General features: G+C 47.4%; 1 protein-coding gene across 11 annotated transcripts in view; it reads left to right on the top strand.

Moving 5' to 3' along the window:
• LOC143833889 (uncharacterized) overlaps window positions 1–15,825 on the top strand; it is a 31,383-nt gene that overhangs the window by 3,569 nt on the left and 11,989 nt on the right. For 2 of the 11 annotated variants that reach the window (XM_077330139.1, XM_077330137.1), the window contains exons 3-6: window positions 6,734–6,842; window positions 7,816–7,886; window positions 8,092–8,218; window positions 10,615–15,810. In XM_077330139.1, coding sequence (XP_077186254.1) covers window positions 6,734–6,842; window positions 7,816–7,886; window positions 8,092–8,218; window positions 10,615–12,572 — 2,265 coding nt within the window. In that variant the 3' untranslated portion in view covers window positions 12,573–15,810. Of the gene's footprint in view, window positions 1–4,576; window positions 4,598–5,250; window positions 5,366–5,424; window positions 5,580–5,943; window positions 6,461–6,733; window positions 6,843–7,815; window positions 7,887–8,091; window positions 8,219–10,614; window positions 15,811–15,825 lie in introns of those variants that run through there. The other 9 variants (XM_077330140.1, XM_077330141.1, XM_077330136.1 and 6 more) reach the window with 9 other exon arrangements.

The following is a 15,825-nucleotide window of genomic DNA, read 5'->3' as shown; positions in this document are numbered from 1 at the left end:
TTCCAGGGGCCCTTTTCCTTTGAGGAGGTGGCCGTCTCTTTCACCAAAGCTGAATGGGCCCTGCTGGATCTGAACCAAAAGACTCTCTACAGAGAAGTCATGCTGGAGAACTATGAGGCTGTAATCTCACTGGGTAAGAGTCTTATGCAAATGCCAGAGGTCTGAATTGCAACCATTGGGATGATGCCTGAATCAAACGATTGAATGAGGCCTTTCCAGCTGCTCTTGCCGGGGCAACTCAGACAGGTGTTGTGGTCGTCACCCAAGGCAGAGAAGGTGTCCTGGCTTGAGGTACAGGGGATGAGAGGCCCTCAGAAACCATCAGGATGGGACCAGATCCTCCTTTCTCTGTGGCCAACCTTTGCAACACCCCCTTTCCTGTGGATAGGATTACTAAAAGCTGCTCTGCCAGTGATCTGGAAAAGGTCCTGTCAAGAACCCAACCCGGGATCCCTTTGGGTCACTGTTCTTTTTCCCTCAGCCGCTCCCAGTCCCGTGGGCTCATGAGGAGAGTGCTCAGAAATAAAGTAGCCCCTTTGAAAAGACATATAAAGCTTCACGAAGGTTGTAAAAGCAAGACATCACTAAGCAGCCCAATTTGTACTGCTCTGTAACACAAAAGCAAGAAAAGCTAACTCTTCCATCTCATACATGCAATGCTTCCAGTTAGATCAGGGTTTTGCAGCCTTTTTACTGTTGAGAAATTCATGAGACATTCTTCAGGCCACCAAAGTGGCAAAGGCCTGATCCCCCCACACCCCCCCAAAAAAAACCCCTTATTTTAAACCGTATTAGTTGTCTGCCTTAGATTCCTGAAGGACTTAATCCCCACCCCATCTCCAATCCCCAACCCACTGGGAAATCTCTGAAAGACCTCATTCATGAATTCATTCATGAATTCATTCATAATTGAATTTGTATACCGCTGCTCCCAGCAAGCTGACTTGTGCCAGTTCACAATAAAATATTTTATAAAATACAATATAATCATAAAAACAATATAATCATAAAATACAATATCATCATTGTATACGGCACTGATCAGACCACACCTGGAGTACTGTGTGCAGTTCTGGAGGCCTCACTTCAAGAAGGATGTAGATAAAATTGAAAGGGTACAGAGGAGAGCGACGAAGATGATCTGGGGCCAAGGGACCAAGCCCTATGAAGATAGGTTGAGGGACTTGGGAATGTTCAGCCTGGAGAAAAGGAGGTTGAGAGGGGACATGATAGCCCTCTTTAAGTATTTGAAAGGTTGTCACTTGGAGGAGGGCAGGATGCTGTTTCTGCTGGCTGCAGAGGAGAGGACACGAAGTAATGCGTTTAAACTTCAAGTACAACGATATAGGCTAGATATCAGGAAAAAAATTTTCACAGTCAGAGTAGTTCAGCAGTGGAATAGGCTGCCTAAGGAGGTGGTGAGCTCCCCCTCACTGGCAGTCTTCAAGCAAAGGTTGGATACACACTTTTCTTGGATGCTTTAGGATGCTTAGGGCTGATCCTGCGTTGAGCAGGGGGTTGGACTAGATGGCCTGTATGGCCCCTTCCAACTCTATGATTCTATGAAAACATCATAAAATAGAACCCTTCCCACTAAATATCCTCAAAAATCAACATCCCTATGGTGGTAACAAAACAAACTACTTTTTCCCCAGCACTTCAAGCCCTCTGTCGCCAGTATGGGTTCCGGTCAAGATTGGGGATAGCATAAAGGGCATAAAATAACCAACATCCCCGACCCAGTCTAATACCGGACCCGGGAACCCAAGGAGGGGGAGACCCAATGTCAAACTCCGGGATTCTCAGCCTCCCCCATCCTCCGTCTGAAAGCCTCCAAAAAGCCCGCCATTGCAGTGGCAGAAGTACAGTCCCCTCCCCGTCTTACGTACTACATATATTTTATTCAAAAATTTAACCACTTATGGAAAAGAAACCTTCATTTATCTTATTTCGGCAGCATTTCACCAATTTCAACATGTAGCAAGAATTCAATAATCCTTTTTGTTTCTTTTTTAGAAGAGCCTTACTTCAAACATGGAATAAAGCTAGGTTGGAGAGGGACACCCTTCTTTGGCTTTCACCAAAAGAGATCGTTAAAAGGCCAGAAAGTAATATGGGGGACCAGGGGATTAGATATGGAGATACTTGGGTCAACTGAAATGATTAAAATTTAGAGGAAATGGAGGATAAACTGGGTGGATGGTTTCAGTATCATCAGATTTCGGAATGTTTTGACGGTGAAAAAGCAGTGGGCTTTACATTAAAGGAATCCAGATTTGAGATGGAAATAATAGATAAACAAGACAAACGGATCGCGAAGGGATATGAAATGTTATTAGGGTGAGATGCTGAAGTGGAGAAGGAAAAAGTAGCTATAGTTCAGTGGGCCAAAGATCTAGGTCATTCAGTAGATATGAAGAGTTGGTAACACCTATGGAAGAGGCAAATGAAGCTTTCAGATAGCCATGACTTAAGGGAAACTTTTAATAGGATGTATTTCAGGGGGTACTTAACTCGGTTGAATTTGGTGAAATGGTCCCAAAATGCTGATAAGCTTGAGGCTCTTGAGGGAATGGGGAACCCTTGAATAGTAGCTATTCTGAGGAATGGGCTTGGTTGAGATGAGGCCAACTGGGGGAGACCATCAGCCCTTCCTCCTGCAGTCACTTGGGACCTTACCTGTCCCCCACCAGGTGTTCATGGGATCTCTCTCTTTATTCCAGACCGAGATAAGAATGAAGATTTGAAAGAACACAGAAGAAATCGAATCAGGCCTAACAGAAAGAAAAGCACCCTTACGGCTGGGAAGACAGGTGGAAAACAGCGTCATGTACTTTTTGCAAAGCACAGAATCATGAAGGCTAGTACATCCATTCTGCATGGAAAGCATTCCAGATACAGATCACAGCTCCTTGTGCACCTAGTAGAGAAGCGGTTTGAATGTTCAGAGTGTGGGAAAAGATTCAGGTTCTGTTGCGATCTTAAAAGTCATCAGAGAACCCACACAGGAGTGAGGCCTTTTGAATGCTCGGATTGTGGGAAGAGATTCAGTCAGAGTAGCCAACTTCACCTGCATCAAAGAACCCACACAGGGGAGAAACCTTTTGAATGCCTTGAGTGTGGGAAAAGATTCAGTCAGAGTAGCCAACTTCACCTGCATCAAAGAACCCACACAGGGGAGAGACCTTTTGAATGCTTTGAGTGTGGAAAAAGATTCAGTCAGAGTGGCATTCTTCTACTGCATCAACGAACCCACACAGGGGAAAAACCTTATGAATGCTCAGATTGTGGAAAGAAATTCAGTCGGAGTGGTACTCTTCAACAGCATAAAAGAACCCACACAGGGGAGAAGCCCTTTGAATGCTCAGATTGTGGAAAGAGATTCAGTTGGAATGGCACTCTTCAGCTACATCAAAGAATCCACACTGGGGAGAGACCATTTGAGTGCTCAGATTGTGGAAAGAGATTCAGTCGGAGTGGCCATCTTCAACGGCATCAGAGAACCCACACGGGGGAGAAGCCTTTTGAATGCTCAGAGTGTGGAAAGAGATTCAATCGGAGTGGCAATCTTCAACACCATCAGAGAACCCACACAGGGGAAAGACCTTTTGAATGCTTAGATTGTGGAAAGAGATTCAGTCAGAGTGGTACTCTTAAACAACATCAGAGAACTCACACAGGGAAGAAGCCTTTTGAATGCATGGATTGTGGAAAGAGATTCAGTCGAAGTGGCACTCTTCAACAGCATCAGAGAACTCATACAGGGAAGAAGTCCTTTGAATGCTCAGAGTGTGGAAAGACATTTACTCAGAATGGCAATCTTCAACAACACCAAAGAAGCCACACAGGGGAGAAGCCTTTTGCATGCTCCGAGTGTGGAAAAAGATTCATTAGGAGTGCCCATCTTAAACGGCATCAAAGAACCCACACAGGGGAGAAACCTTTTCAATGCTCAGAGTGCGGAAAGGGATTTAGTCACACTAGTGACCTTCAACGGCATCAAAGAACCCACACGGGGGAGAAACCTTTTCAATGCTCTGAGTGCGGAAAGAGATTCAGTCGACATGGCTACCTTCGACTACATCTAAGGACGCACATACAGGAGAAAGCTTGAGTCCAGTTTGAGTCCTGTGCCCCCTTTAAAATTACAAATGTCAAAGCTTTTCCATGCATGTAGCTGAAGACGTACGCATGTACAATCATACCTTGAATAAAATATGGTTGGTCGTAAGGTGTCCCTGGACTCCAGTTATGTTATTCTGCTTCAGAACCCACCTGCATTTACATTCAAGGATGAGCCATGTAACCTCTTAAGCAAAAGAGCTTTTCTTTGACTTCACATCTAAAGACAACCACAGACTCTATATAGAAGGAGCATCCTAGAAACTCTTGTAAAAAGCTTGAATTGACACCAGAATTGTCCCCTAATCGAAGGAAATGTTTATAATGTTCAGTCTCTGGATGGAGCTTCAGCCATGTTTGAAGCCCTCAAATGCACCCCTCGTGTTGGTCAAGGAACAGCACTTTCTTCTCCTCCAGGCAGTTGCTTAACCCTGCGTTAAATCTTTTATTATGAATTCAAAGAAAACACAACTGGGTGAGGGAAGGGTCAGAGCTCACGAAAGAGGGCCGGGAGCGGTTCCCGTTGGCAGGAGAGGACTCGCAGTCATGGGTTTAAGCGTAGAAGCACTATATAGTGGGGGGGGGTCATAGCCGGAGACATTCAATAGTGTGGGCTGGTCCTGCGTTGAGCAGGGGGTTGGGCTAGATGGCCTGCAGGGCCCCTTCCCACTCGAGGGTTCTGTGATTCTCATAGTCACCGGGCGGCCTGAGGAGTTGGGGGGGAGCTCCCTGCTGGCTTTCCCGGGCTCTCCACCTTTGGGGGCTTCCCTTGAAGGCAGGCAAGATGTTGCTGTTTTTCCTTCACAAGCGGCCTCTGTGTCCGGCTTCTTCGGCCTCTGGGAGCAGAACTGGGCCGCTGGGACCCCTCCCGCCGCGCTGCGGGCCACGCTGCTCAGTCCCCGACGGGGGCACAGGGACCGGGGGGGGGGGGCGAACAAGGGGCGGGGTCCCAGCCCCGGCCTCCCTCTCCGGATCCCCCGCGGACAGACTCCGGGGCGGGCGGAGGCTCTGCCAGGAGAGCAGCTGTCCATTGGTCTGCAGCACCGAGAGGGTTAAGGGCAGCGAGGCGTTTGCTAGAGAGGCTGCGCGGGAGGGGGGAAGGGCTCGAGAGCAGGGCGGGGCCACCTGCGGTCCTCCAGCCCTCCACGGACTACAATTCCCATGAGGCCCTGCCAGCGAATGCGCATCCCACGAGTCCAGGGGACGCTGGAGGGCCGCGGTTGACCCGCCGCTGCTCTCAAGGGTCCGCGGCCCGAGCCGGATCCCGGGGAGGCTGGGGTGGGGGTGGGGGTGGGGGTGGGGCTTCCGCGGCTGCCAACTCCCGGGGGCGCCATGCTTGGACACCTTGGGGGATGGCGGGAGCCCCGGGAGGGAACCTGGCCAGAGAGTCCTGCCGCCCTCCCGAGCTCCCCGGCGGCCAGGTTCTCCTGGGGATCCGGGGCGGCTCCCTGCCGGAGGTGGGTGCTGCTTCTGGGAGAACCTCAGCCCCGTCCCCCCCCCCCCGGAGGGTGGCCAATCTCTTGGGCGCCGTTTGGGGCCTCTGTTGTGTTGTGGGCAGAGCATCGTTGCCTCGCAGCCCAAGCCTGTCGCCAGCGGATGCTGAGCCCTTGGCCCTCCCCTCGGGCCCTCTGGGGGTTGGGGAAGGCAGGCAGAGCGTGGGAGCCCTGCAGCCGGCCACTGGCCCATCCTCCGACCGAGGGGCCTTCCCAGGGCGGGGCCGGGGCGGCCGGCTGGTGTCCGAGGCATGTCCAGCTTGGCGCTGGGAGGGATGTTAAGGCAGGTCCATAAACCGCTCAGAGCACTTTGGTTCTCTCCCTTCAGGGCCCTCCTCGTTGGGTTTCCTCCCCCTCGCCAAGGAGCCGCGCTTCACAGCCAAGTGAGTACAGGCATCGTTTCGCTGCCAGAGCAGGCCCAGCAGATGGAGAAGCGGATGGAAGAGCAGGACCCAGAAGGACCTCAGACTGGCAAGCAGGCAAGCCGTCCCGCCCAAGCAGGGAGCGGTGGTGACTTCTGGGGAAGGTCTGTGCCAGAGATCGGTCGTCAGGTCATGGAGATCTCAAATGTCCAACGCTTCCGGCAGTTCCGCTACCAGGAGGCCGAGGGGCCCCGAGAGGTTTGCAGCCGGCTCCACGGACTCTGCAGCCGCTGGCTGGAGCCAGAGAGGCACACCAAGCAGCAGATGCTGGACCTGGTGATCCTGGAGCAGTTCCTGGCCCTCCTGCCCCAGGAGATGCAGGGCTGGGTGAGAGGATGCGGGCCGGAGAGCAGCTCCCAGGCGGTGGCCCTGGCCGAAGGCTTCCTCCTGAGCCAGGCAGAGGAGAGGAGGCAGGTGGACCAGGTGAGGGTTTTTTTTTCCAGGTATCTCCACTTAAAGAGCAATATTTTGCCTTATTCTAAAGTTTCTCAGCCAGACTATTGTCTAAGTCTTAATCATGCAGATAGGAGATTTAACTGTCTCCTTCAGCAGCCTCTTCTACTAAAGAGATTCCTATTTCTCCAGATAAGTCAACAGGGCTGCCGATGGAAGGGTGTCCAGACTGGGAGGGAGTGGGACCGATTGTTTGGTCTCTTCCATTCCCTCTCTTACCCGTCCCCCTTGCTGCTGTTTCAGGTGTGGGCACCCTCTGTGAAGGCAGAAGCCACATTCTCTGATGCAGATGGCGCTTCCCTGGAGCAAGGGCAGCAGGAACAGGATCATGCCCATGATACCGTTTCTTGTGGTAAGGACTTATTCTGCCTGCATCCAGTTGGGACCTCCAGTGATTGTGGTGGGTAGAGAGAAAATCTTCTTCCCATCACACACAGCACTCAGAGTCCAATAAATGTGCTTCCTCTCAAAGGGGACTGAAGAAATCCACGGAAGGCAGTTCCTTCCATTAGTTGAAATATTAATATCTCCCGAGAGGAATTCTTCCATGAGAAGAATTGAAGGTTGCTCCAAAACGAAAAGGTGGATAAACCTAGGCAGAGCAGTTCAGCTTGCTGAATCAAAGGAGCTTCCCCCTTCTGGGTTAGCAGAGCTCTGGAAACAATTTTCCGAGGGGTCAGGAATCAGGGAAAAGTTTGGCTTCTGTGCCTCTGGTTATAGGGGTGTCTGGCCATGATCTTAGTTTTCTTGATGTTGAATTTCAAGCCAACTTTTCACTCTCCTCCTTCACCCGCATCAAGAGGCTCTTTAGTTCCTCTTCGCTTTTTGCCATTAGAGTGGTATCATTTGCATATATGAGGTTGTTGATATTTCTCCCTGCAATCTTGATCCCAATTTGTGACTCCTCTAACTCCCCCTTTCTCATGATGTGCTCCGCATACAAGTTAAATGGGCAAGGCGACAGTATGCAGCCTTGCCGAACGCCTTTCTCAATTCTGACCCAATCGGTGATTCCATACTCAGTTCTCACTGTTGCTTCTTGACCTGCATAGAGGTTTCTCAAGAGACAGATAAGATGCTCTGGTATTCCCATCTCTTTAAGAACTTGCCACAATTTGTTGTGCTCCACACAATCAAAGGCTTTAGCATAGTCAATGAAGCAGAAGTAGACGTTTTTCTGGAACTCCCTAGCTTTCTCCATGATCCAGCGCATGTTTTAATAATTGCTAATTGACTATTATTAATAATTAATAATAAAAGAATGAAGCAAACAGAATAGGGATTCAGGACAAACACATCTCCTTCCTCCTTTCTCCCACCAACAGGCACTGGAGAGATGCTGTCCGGCTGGCACCTTTTCAGCAGTGGGGTCATGGCTGCTACATCTCCAGTCCAGGTAGGGCTCATGGGGGGGGGGCAGCCTGGGTCTCCCCTCCTTTCTCAGGGGTGATTTTGCTCCTTCAGTTTCTACAAGGTTTGTAGCCGGGAGACGCTCTGCACGGAGCTTCCTTTGCCTCCCCCAAGCCGTATGCCCAGTCCCTTCCGGGGTGCAGTCTCTGCCTGGGGTCATCTCTGAGGAGGGAATCTGCCTTTTCTTCCAGGGGCCCTTTTCCTTTGAGGAGGTGGCCGTCTCTTTCACCAAAGCAGAATGGGCCCTGCTGGATCTGAACCAAAAGACTCTCTACAGAAAAGTCATGCTGGAGAACTATGAGGCCGTAATCTCACTGGGTAAGAGTCTTATGCAAATGCCAGAGGTCTGAATTGCAACCAGTGGGGATGATGCCTGAATCAAACGATTGAATGAGGCCTTTCCAGCTGCTCTTGCCGGGGCAACTCAGACAGGTGTTGTGGCCGTCACCCAAGGCAGAGAAGGTGTCCTGGCACAGGGGATGAGAGGCCCTCAGAAACCATCGGGATGGGACCAGATCCTCCTTTGTCTCTTGCCAGCCCCCTCTTTACAACCCCCTCTTCCCCGTGGAAATCTGCTCTGCCAGTGATCCGGAAAAGGTCCTGTCAAGAACTCAATCTGGGGATCCCTTTTGGTCACTACTCTTTGTCCATGAGCCGCACCCAGACCCGTGGGTTCATGAGGAGAGTGCTCAGAAATAAAGTAGCCCCTTTGAAAAGACATATAAAGCTTTACGAAGGTTGTAAAAGCAAGACATCACTAAGCAGCCCAATTTGTACTGCTCCGCAACACAAAAGCAAGGAAAGCTAACTCTTCTGTCTCATCCATGCAATGCTTGCTGTTAGATCAGGGTTTTTTGTGGGGAGAGGAAAGGGAAAGGCGATTGGAAGCCACTTTGAGACTCCTCCTGGTAGGGAAAAGCAACATATAAGAACCCGCCCCTCTTTCTCCTGGAAAGTGAGCACGGCATCATCATCACTAATAAAATGAAATGCTAGTGAAATAAGAAGTTAGTTTTGTGTGTGCCGTGTGCTAAACAGCAAACCTTGCCTTAGCAAAACACGGAAGCATTCATCTCAGGCCTTGCACTGGGTGCGGATGTTGGTGATTTACCCCCATTATGCTATCCCCAATCTGGACCGGAACCCATACTGGCAACAGAGGGCTTAAAGTATTGAGGAAAAGGTATTTTGTTTTGTTACCACCACAGATATTGTGATTCTTGAGGGTATTTGGGGGGGGGGTTGCATTTTATCATGTTTTTTCAATTATATTGTATTTGATGAAATATTTTATTTTGAATTGCCACAAGTCAGCTTAATGGGAGTGGCGGTATACAAATTCAATTATGAATGAATGAATGAATGAATGAATGAATGAATGAATGAATGAATGAATGAATGAATGAATGAATGAATGAATGAGTTGGGTCTTTCAGAGAGTTTCAGAAACTCTCATTTATAATTGAATTTGTATACCGCTACTCCCAGAAAGCTGGCTTGCGGCAGTTCACAAAATATTTTACAAAATACAATATAATAAAAACAACATAAAATACAGCCCCCTCATACCCCCAAGAATCACAATCTTTATGATGATAACAGAACAAATAACTTTTTCCTCAACACTTCAAGCCCTCTGCCGCCTGTATGGGTTCCGGTCAAGATTGGGGATAGCATAATGGGAATAAATGACCAACGTCCCTGACTAGTCTAATACCGGGTCTGGGGCCCAAGGAGGGGGCTCCTATACTGAAGCAAAAATCATAAAACCATGGGAAATAATTTTAAGGACAGTGTTGCAAGAATACTTTGCTCTGGTTCGGCCTCACTTGGAGTCCTGTGTTCAGTTTTGGGCACCCCAGTTGGAGAGGGATGTAGACAAACTGGAGCGCGTGCAGAGGAGGACAACAAAGACGGTGAGGGGTTTGGAGACCAAGACATAGGAGGAAAGGTTGGGGGAGCTATTTAAAACACTGCCATATAGAGGACGGAGCCCAGTTGTTCTCTCTTGCCCCGGAGGGAAGGACCAGAACAGATGGGATGAAATGGATTCAAAAGAAATTCCATCTAAACATCCAGAAAAAGTTCCTGGCAGAGCAGTTTCCCAGTAGAACAGGCTTCCTCAGGAGGTGGTGGCTTCTCCATCTTTGGCAATTTTTGAACAGAGGCTGGATAGCCATCTGATGGATGTTTTAACGAAGACTGTTTCATGTATCGTTGACTAGTTTTAATGTAAACCGCCCTGAGCCTTTGGGGAGGGCCGTATAAAAATCTAAATAAATAAATAATAAAATGGAGAGGCTGATTCTGTGAAGGCTCAAGGGGGTGGCAGGTGACTGTGGGTGAGCGAGAGGGTTGTGAGTGTCCTGCATACATAGTGCACGGGGTTGGACTAGATGACCCAGGGGTCCCCTTCCAACTATGTTTCTATGATACAAAGAGTTGGTAACACCTATGGAAGAGGCAAATGAAGCTTTCAGGTAGCCATGACTTAAGGGAAACTTTTAATAGGATTTATTTCAGGGGGTACTTAACTCGGTTGGATTTGGTGAAATGGTCCCAAAATGCTGATAAGCTTGAGGCTCTTGAGGGAATGGGGAACCCTTGAATAGTAGCTATTCTGAGGAATGGGCTTGGTTGAGATGAGGCCAACTGGGGGAGACCATCAGCCCTTCCTGCTGCAGTGACTTGGGACCTTACCTGCCCCCCACCAGGTGTTCATGGGCTCTCTTTGTATCCAGCAGAGGATGATCAGAGGAAGGAGGAGGGGGCAGAATTGGTTCAACGGTGGCCGGACCGAGTTAAGAATGAAGATTTGAAAGAACAGAGAAGAAATCGAATCAGGCCTAACAGAAAGAAAAGCACCCTTAAGGCTGGGCAGACAGGTGGAAAACAGCGTCATGTACTTTTTGCAAAGCACAGAATCATGAAGGCTAGTACATCCATTCTGCATGGAAAGCATTCCAGATACAGATCACAGCTCCTTGTGCACCTAGTAGAGAAGCGGTTTGAATGTTCAGAGTGTGGGAAAAGATTCAGGTTCTGTTGCTATCTTAAACGTCATCAGAGGACCCACACTGGAGTGAGGCCTTTTGAATGCTCGGATTGCAGGAAGAGATTCAGTCAGAGTGGCCATCTTCAACAGCATCAAAGAACCCACACAGGGGAGAAGCCCTTTGAATGCTCAGATTGTGGGAAGAGATTCAGGCAGAGTGGCCATCTTCACCTGCATCAAAGAACCCACACAGGGGAGAAAACTTTTGAATGTCTTGAGTGTGGAAAAAGATTCAGTCAGAGTAGCCAGCTTCACCTGCATCAAAGAACCCACACAGGGAACAAACCTTTTGAATGCCTTGAGTGTGGAAAAAGATTCAGTCAGAGTAGCCAGCTCCACCTGCATCAAAGAACCCACACAGGGAAGAAACCTTTTGAATGCCTTGAGTGTGGAAAAAGATTCAGTCAGAGTAGCCAGCTCCACCTGCATCAAAGAACCCACACAGGGGAGAAAACTTTTGAATGCCTTGAGTGTGGAAAAAGATTAAGTCAGAGTAGCCAGCTTCACCTGCATCAAAGAACCCACACAGGGAAGAAAACCTTTGAATGCCTTGAGTGTGGAAAAAGATTCAGTCAGAGTAGCCAGCTCCACCTGCATCAAAGAACCCACACAGGGGAGAAAACTTTTGAATGCCTTGAGTGTGGAAAAAGATTCACTCAGAGTAGCCAACTTCACCTGCATCAAAGAACCCACACAGAGAAGAAACCTTTTGAATGCCTTGAGTGTGGAAAAAGATTCAGTCAGCGTAGACAACTTCAACGGCATCAGAGAATCCACACAGGGAAAAAGCCTTATGAATGCTCAGATTGTGGAAAGAAATTCAGTCGGAATAATACTCTTCAGCGGCATAAAAGAACCCACACAGGGGAGAAGCCTTTTGAATGCTCAGATTGTGGAAAGAAATTCAGTCAGAGTTGGAGTCTTCAGCTGCATAAAAGAACTCACACTGGGGAGAGACCATTTGAGTGCTCAGATTGTGGAGAAAGATTCAGTCAGAGTGGCCATCTTCAACATCATCAGAGAACCCACACGGGGGAGAAGCCTTTTGAATGCTCAGAATGTGGAAAGAGATTCAGTCATGGTGGCCATCTTCAACGGCATCAGAGAACCCACACAGGGGAAAAGCCTTATGAATGCTCAGATTGTGGAAAGAAATTCAGTCAGAGTAGTATTCTTCAGCTGCATAAAAGAACCCACACAGGGGAGAAGCCTTTTGAATGCTCAGATTGTGGAAAGAAATTCAGTTCGAGTAGCACTCTTCAGCTGCATAAAAGAACCCACACTGGGGAGAGACCATTTGAGTGCTCAGATTGTGGAAAAAGATTCAGTCGGAGTAGTATTCTTCAGCTGCATCAGAGAACCCACACAGGGGAAAAGCCTTATGAATGCTCAGATTGTGGAAAGAGATTCAGTCGGAGTGGCCATCTTCAACAGCATCAGAGAACCCACACAGGGGAAAGACCTTTTGAATGCTTAGATTGTGGAAAGAGATTCAGTCATAGTTGTACTCTTAAACAACATCAGAGAACCCACAAAGTGAAGAAGCCTTTTGATTGCATGGATTGTGGTAAGAATCATAGAATCATGGATTTGGAAGGGAACATAGAGGCCTTCTAGTCCAACCCCCTGCTCAATGCAGGATCAGCCCTAACCATCCTAAAGCATCCAAGAAAAGTGTGCATCCAACCTTTGCTTGAAGACTGCCAGTGAGGGGGAGCTCACCACCTCCTTAGGCAGCCTATTCCACTGCTGAACTACTCTGACTGTGAATTTTTTTTCCTGATATCTAGCCTATATCGTTGTACTTGTAGTTTAAACCCATTACTGCGTGTCCTTTCCTCTGCAGCCAACGGGAACAGCATCCTGTCCTCCTCCAAATTTCAACCTTTCAAATACTTAAAGAGGGCTATCATGTCCCCTCTCAACCTCCTTTTCTCCAGGCTGAACATTCCCAAGTCTCTCAATCTATCTTCATAGGGCTTGGTCCCTTGGCCCCAGATCATCTTCGTCGCTCTCCTCTGTACCCTTTCAATTTTATCTACATCCTTTAAGTGAGGCCTCCAGAACTGCAGAACTTGCCCCTGGCAAGCAACACAACTCTCGGGTTAGGGGGTCAGGCCCAGCCACATGGCGATCCATTTCTCTCAGCAGAGAGTCTCCAATTACCAGTACTCTCCTTTTTTTCTTCTTCTCAACACCGTTTCCTTCTATCCCCATGGCCTCTTCACTTTGTCTTAGACTTTGTTTTGAGACCTCTTCCCCCGTTGACACTTGCACCTCCTCTGCAAGGGCCTGAAATCTATTCTGGAGCTCCAAAGGCCCCGAGAACCGTCTCACTCTACGCCGTTGAGTCTTTTTCCTGACTGTTTGCAGAGGCTCTGTAATGAGGTCAATCCCCTTATCCTCTTCAGGACTGGTTGTATCCTCTTTATTCCGAGTTGCACAGCTCCGGTCTATGAACTCCTCCCCTTTCTTAATTTGGGTCAGAGTCACAATCCTCTCTTTAAAGCCCCTAATCCTTTCCTTTAAAAGTCTTACCAGTTTATACTTGGGGCAGATGTAGTCCATGTTGTCTTCAGGGAGGAAGGCAATCATGTCACACTCACTGCAGATGATGGGATGAGTGTCCTGGAGACCCATTGTAACTTCTAGGCAGTGCAACTACTAGGGAAATATAATTTACTGATTCTAGGCCAAGAACCCCAGGCTAAGAGCCGCAGGCCATGAGCCCTTTGTCTCTTGCCCTTTTTAATCCTCCCAGGAATCACCTCACTCAGCACCAAAATAGCCTCACCTGGTCAGCAGCAGCAGCAGCTCCCCAGCAGCTCTATCCACATGCTCTCAGTTGTCTGAGCTCCAAGAGATTCAGTCGAAGTGGCACTCTTCAACAGCATCAGAGAACTCATACAGGGACTTTCGGCTAAGATTTCGTTCTGAGAGGGTTGCAGGGCATCTGCTCTGCTATCTCTGAAGCCTGACAGGGGTCAATTGCACAAGCAATTGGCAGAAAAGAGGAGGGGTACGCAAACCCCACCTCACCTTTCTACCCAGGAAGTTCTTGGGACCGTCTCCAATCCTTTAGGGAGTATATCTCCCTGGATTATAGGCTGTCAGCGTTCCAGGTCCAGAGGACGACTGCCATATTCTATCTCAGACTTTCTTTTCTCTATTTAATCTTAAAGCATCTGCTTCAACCCTACACGATGATTTACTGCAAATGAACGTTGTGAACTGAGGGGAGGACATCGGCTGAGTTCCAAAACATAATTTACTGCAAGTATCTCTCGTTTTTTTTTCTCCGTCTCTCTTCCTGCATCAAAGCCCTTTGTTTCCCCCCTCCTTTTACTCTGCTCTGCCCGAAGCCACCTCATTATGAGGCAGGCTAATTCTCCTAACTAAGCAGAAGAAGGACTCAAATCAACTCAAATTAATTGACAAAAGCTCTTATTGCAATTGTTTTGGTTTTCGGAGATAAGAGATAAGAGCTGTGAATGGGAAGATCTCACGAGAACTCTGTTCCAGCACGAGAATATCTGCCTTACTGACTTCAATACGTCACATTCCTGTGCCAGAACGTTAGAGGATAAAACAGAGGACCTCTACTGGCCACTTGTAAAATTGTTTGAGGCCGTCTGTTGTTTTTTAAGTCAAAAACATGTCTATGTTAAAAAAATTGGCTCATCTAATAGAGAAACAAACCCAAGATTTCAAAGCATTTACAGAAGGATTGGTCAAAAATATCTTCAAGGAGATCCAAGATGGCAAGGAAGAGGTCTCCAACAGGAATGATGGATCAATAACAGTGGCTGATGACAGCTCTAAACAAGGTGGAAAACCAACAGTAGAAGAGAAATCTGAAATTCTGGAGACGGAAAAGGGGATGTCGGAGTTCTGCAGCCCAGATAAGGATACCCTTTTTAAAAAGAAATACAGCCATCTCAAAGCAACAGTGTGCAAAAATCAATCAAAAGATATATGGATCTGTAGTGAAAGTAACCGATTTAAAGGAGCTCTTTGGGAAAAAATTGTATTGATACTGGAGTCCAGGAGGTGCAACGGCCTCAAGATTTATCGATGCATATTCTGCGGGAAAGAGTACAACTGCACTTTCTACGCCAAAGGCCAATGGGACAGAATATAAGTCTACAGGAACGACAAGGTGTAGCAAGCCTCGAGATGAGACCCCCTTAAGAAGACTGAAAGCTCATATTGTTCTATGTTTAATGTTAAGCATTTAATCTAAACCTGGAAACTTTACTATTCTCTGTATTAATAACATATACTGTATTCTGTATTTCTATTTTTATGAAAAAGGGGAAGCAGTGTTTCTCTCTTGTTTCTTTTCCTTTGTAGGCATATAGGTAATATAATCGTTAGTGTTGGAAATATAAAATGGGGTTTTCCCCCCTTATTTTTTCTTTATTAGTGTATTGTTATAGGGCCAAAGCTCACACTGATCTGTAGAAAACGTTTAATGTTAAGCTTTCAACTTAAATCTGAAAATATACCTGTCAGGATGGCTCTTAGAATAGCATCTAACTTAAACCTAGAAATATCTGTCAGGACAGCTCTTAGATTGTATCAAGCAGTTAACGTGAGGTCTACAATCTCTCAAGTAGGTTGATTATTAACAACTTCTCTTTTGTATATCTAAATAGGCCTTTTTTAAAAATGTAGTGGAAATGTGGATGGCTCTTAGACTCAGTTCTGGGCAAAAGTTTATATCAATGTGTAGTTAATGTGGGGTCGTACATTTTCAAATGATGATTATATTTTATTTACTGTTCTTTGTATTAATGACTCGTATTCCATCCTATATTTCTATCTTTATGAAAATAAAAAAAACTTGTGTATATATATATATAAAAAA

Source organism: Paroedura picta, chromosome 3 (genome assembly GCF_049243985.1).
Source record: "Paroedura picta isolate Pp20150507F chromosome 3, Ppicta_v3.0, whole genome shotgun sequence".
Lineage (NCBI taxonomy): Eukaryota > Metazoa > Chordata > Lepidosauria > Squamata > Gekkonidae > Paroedura > Paroedura picta.
The sequence above is the reverse complement of the archived record's forward strand: the minus strand, read 5'-3'. Positions and strand labels throughout refer to the sequence as shown.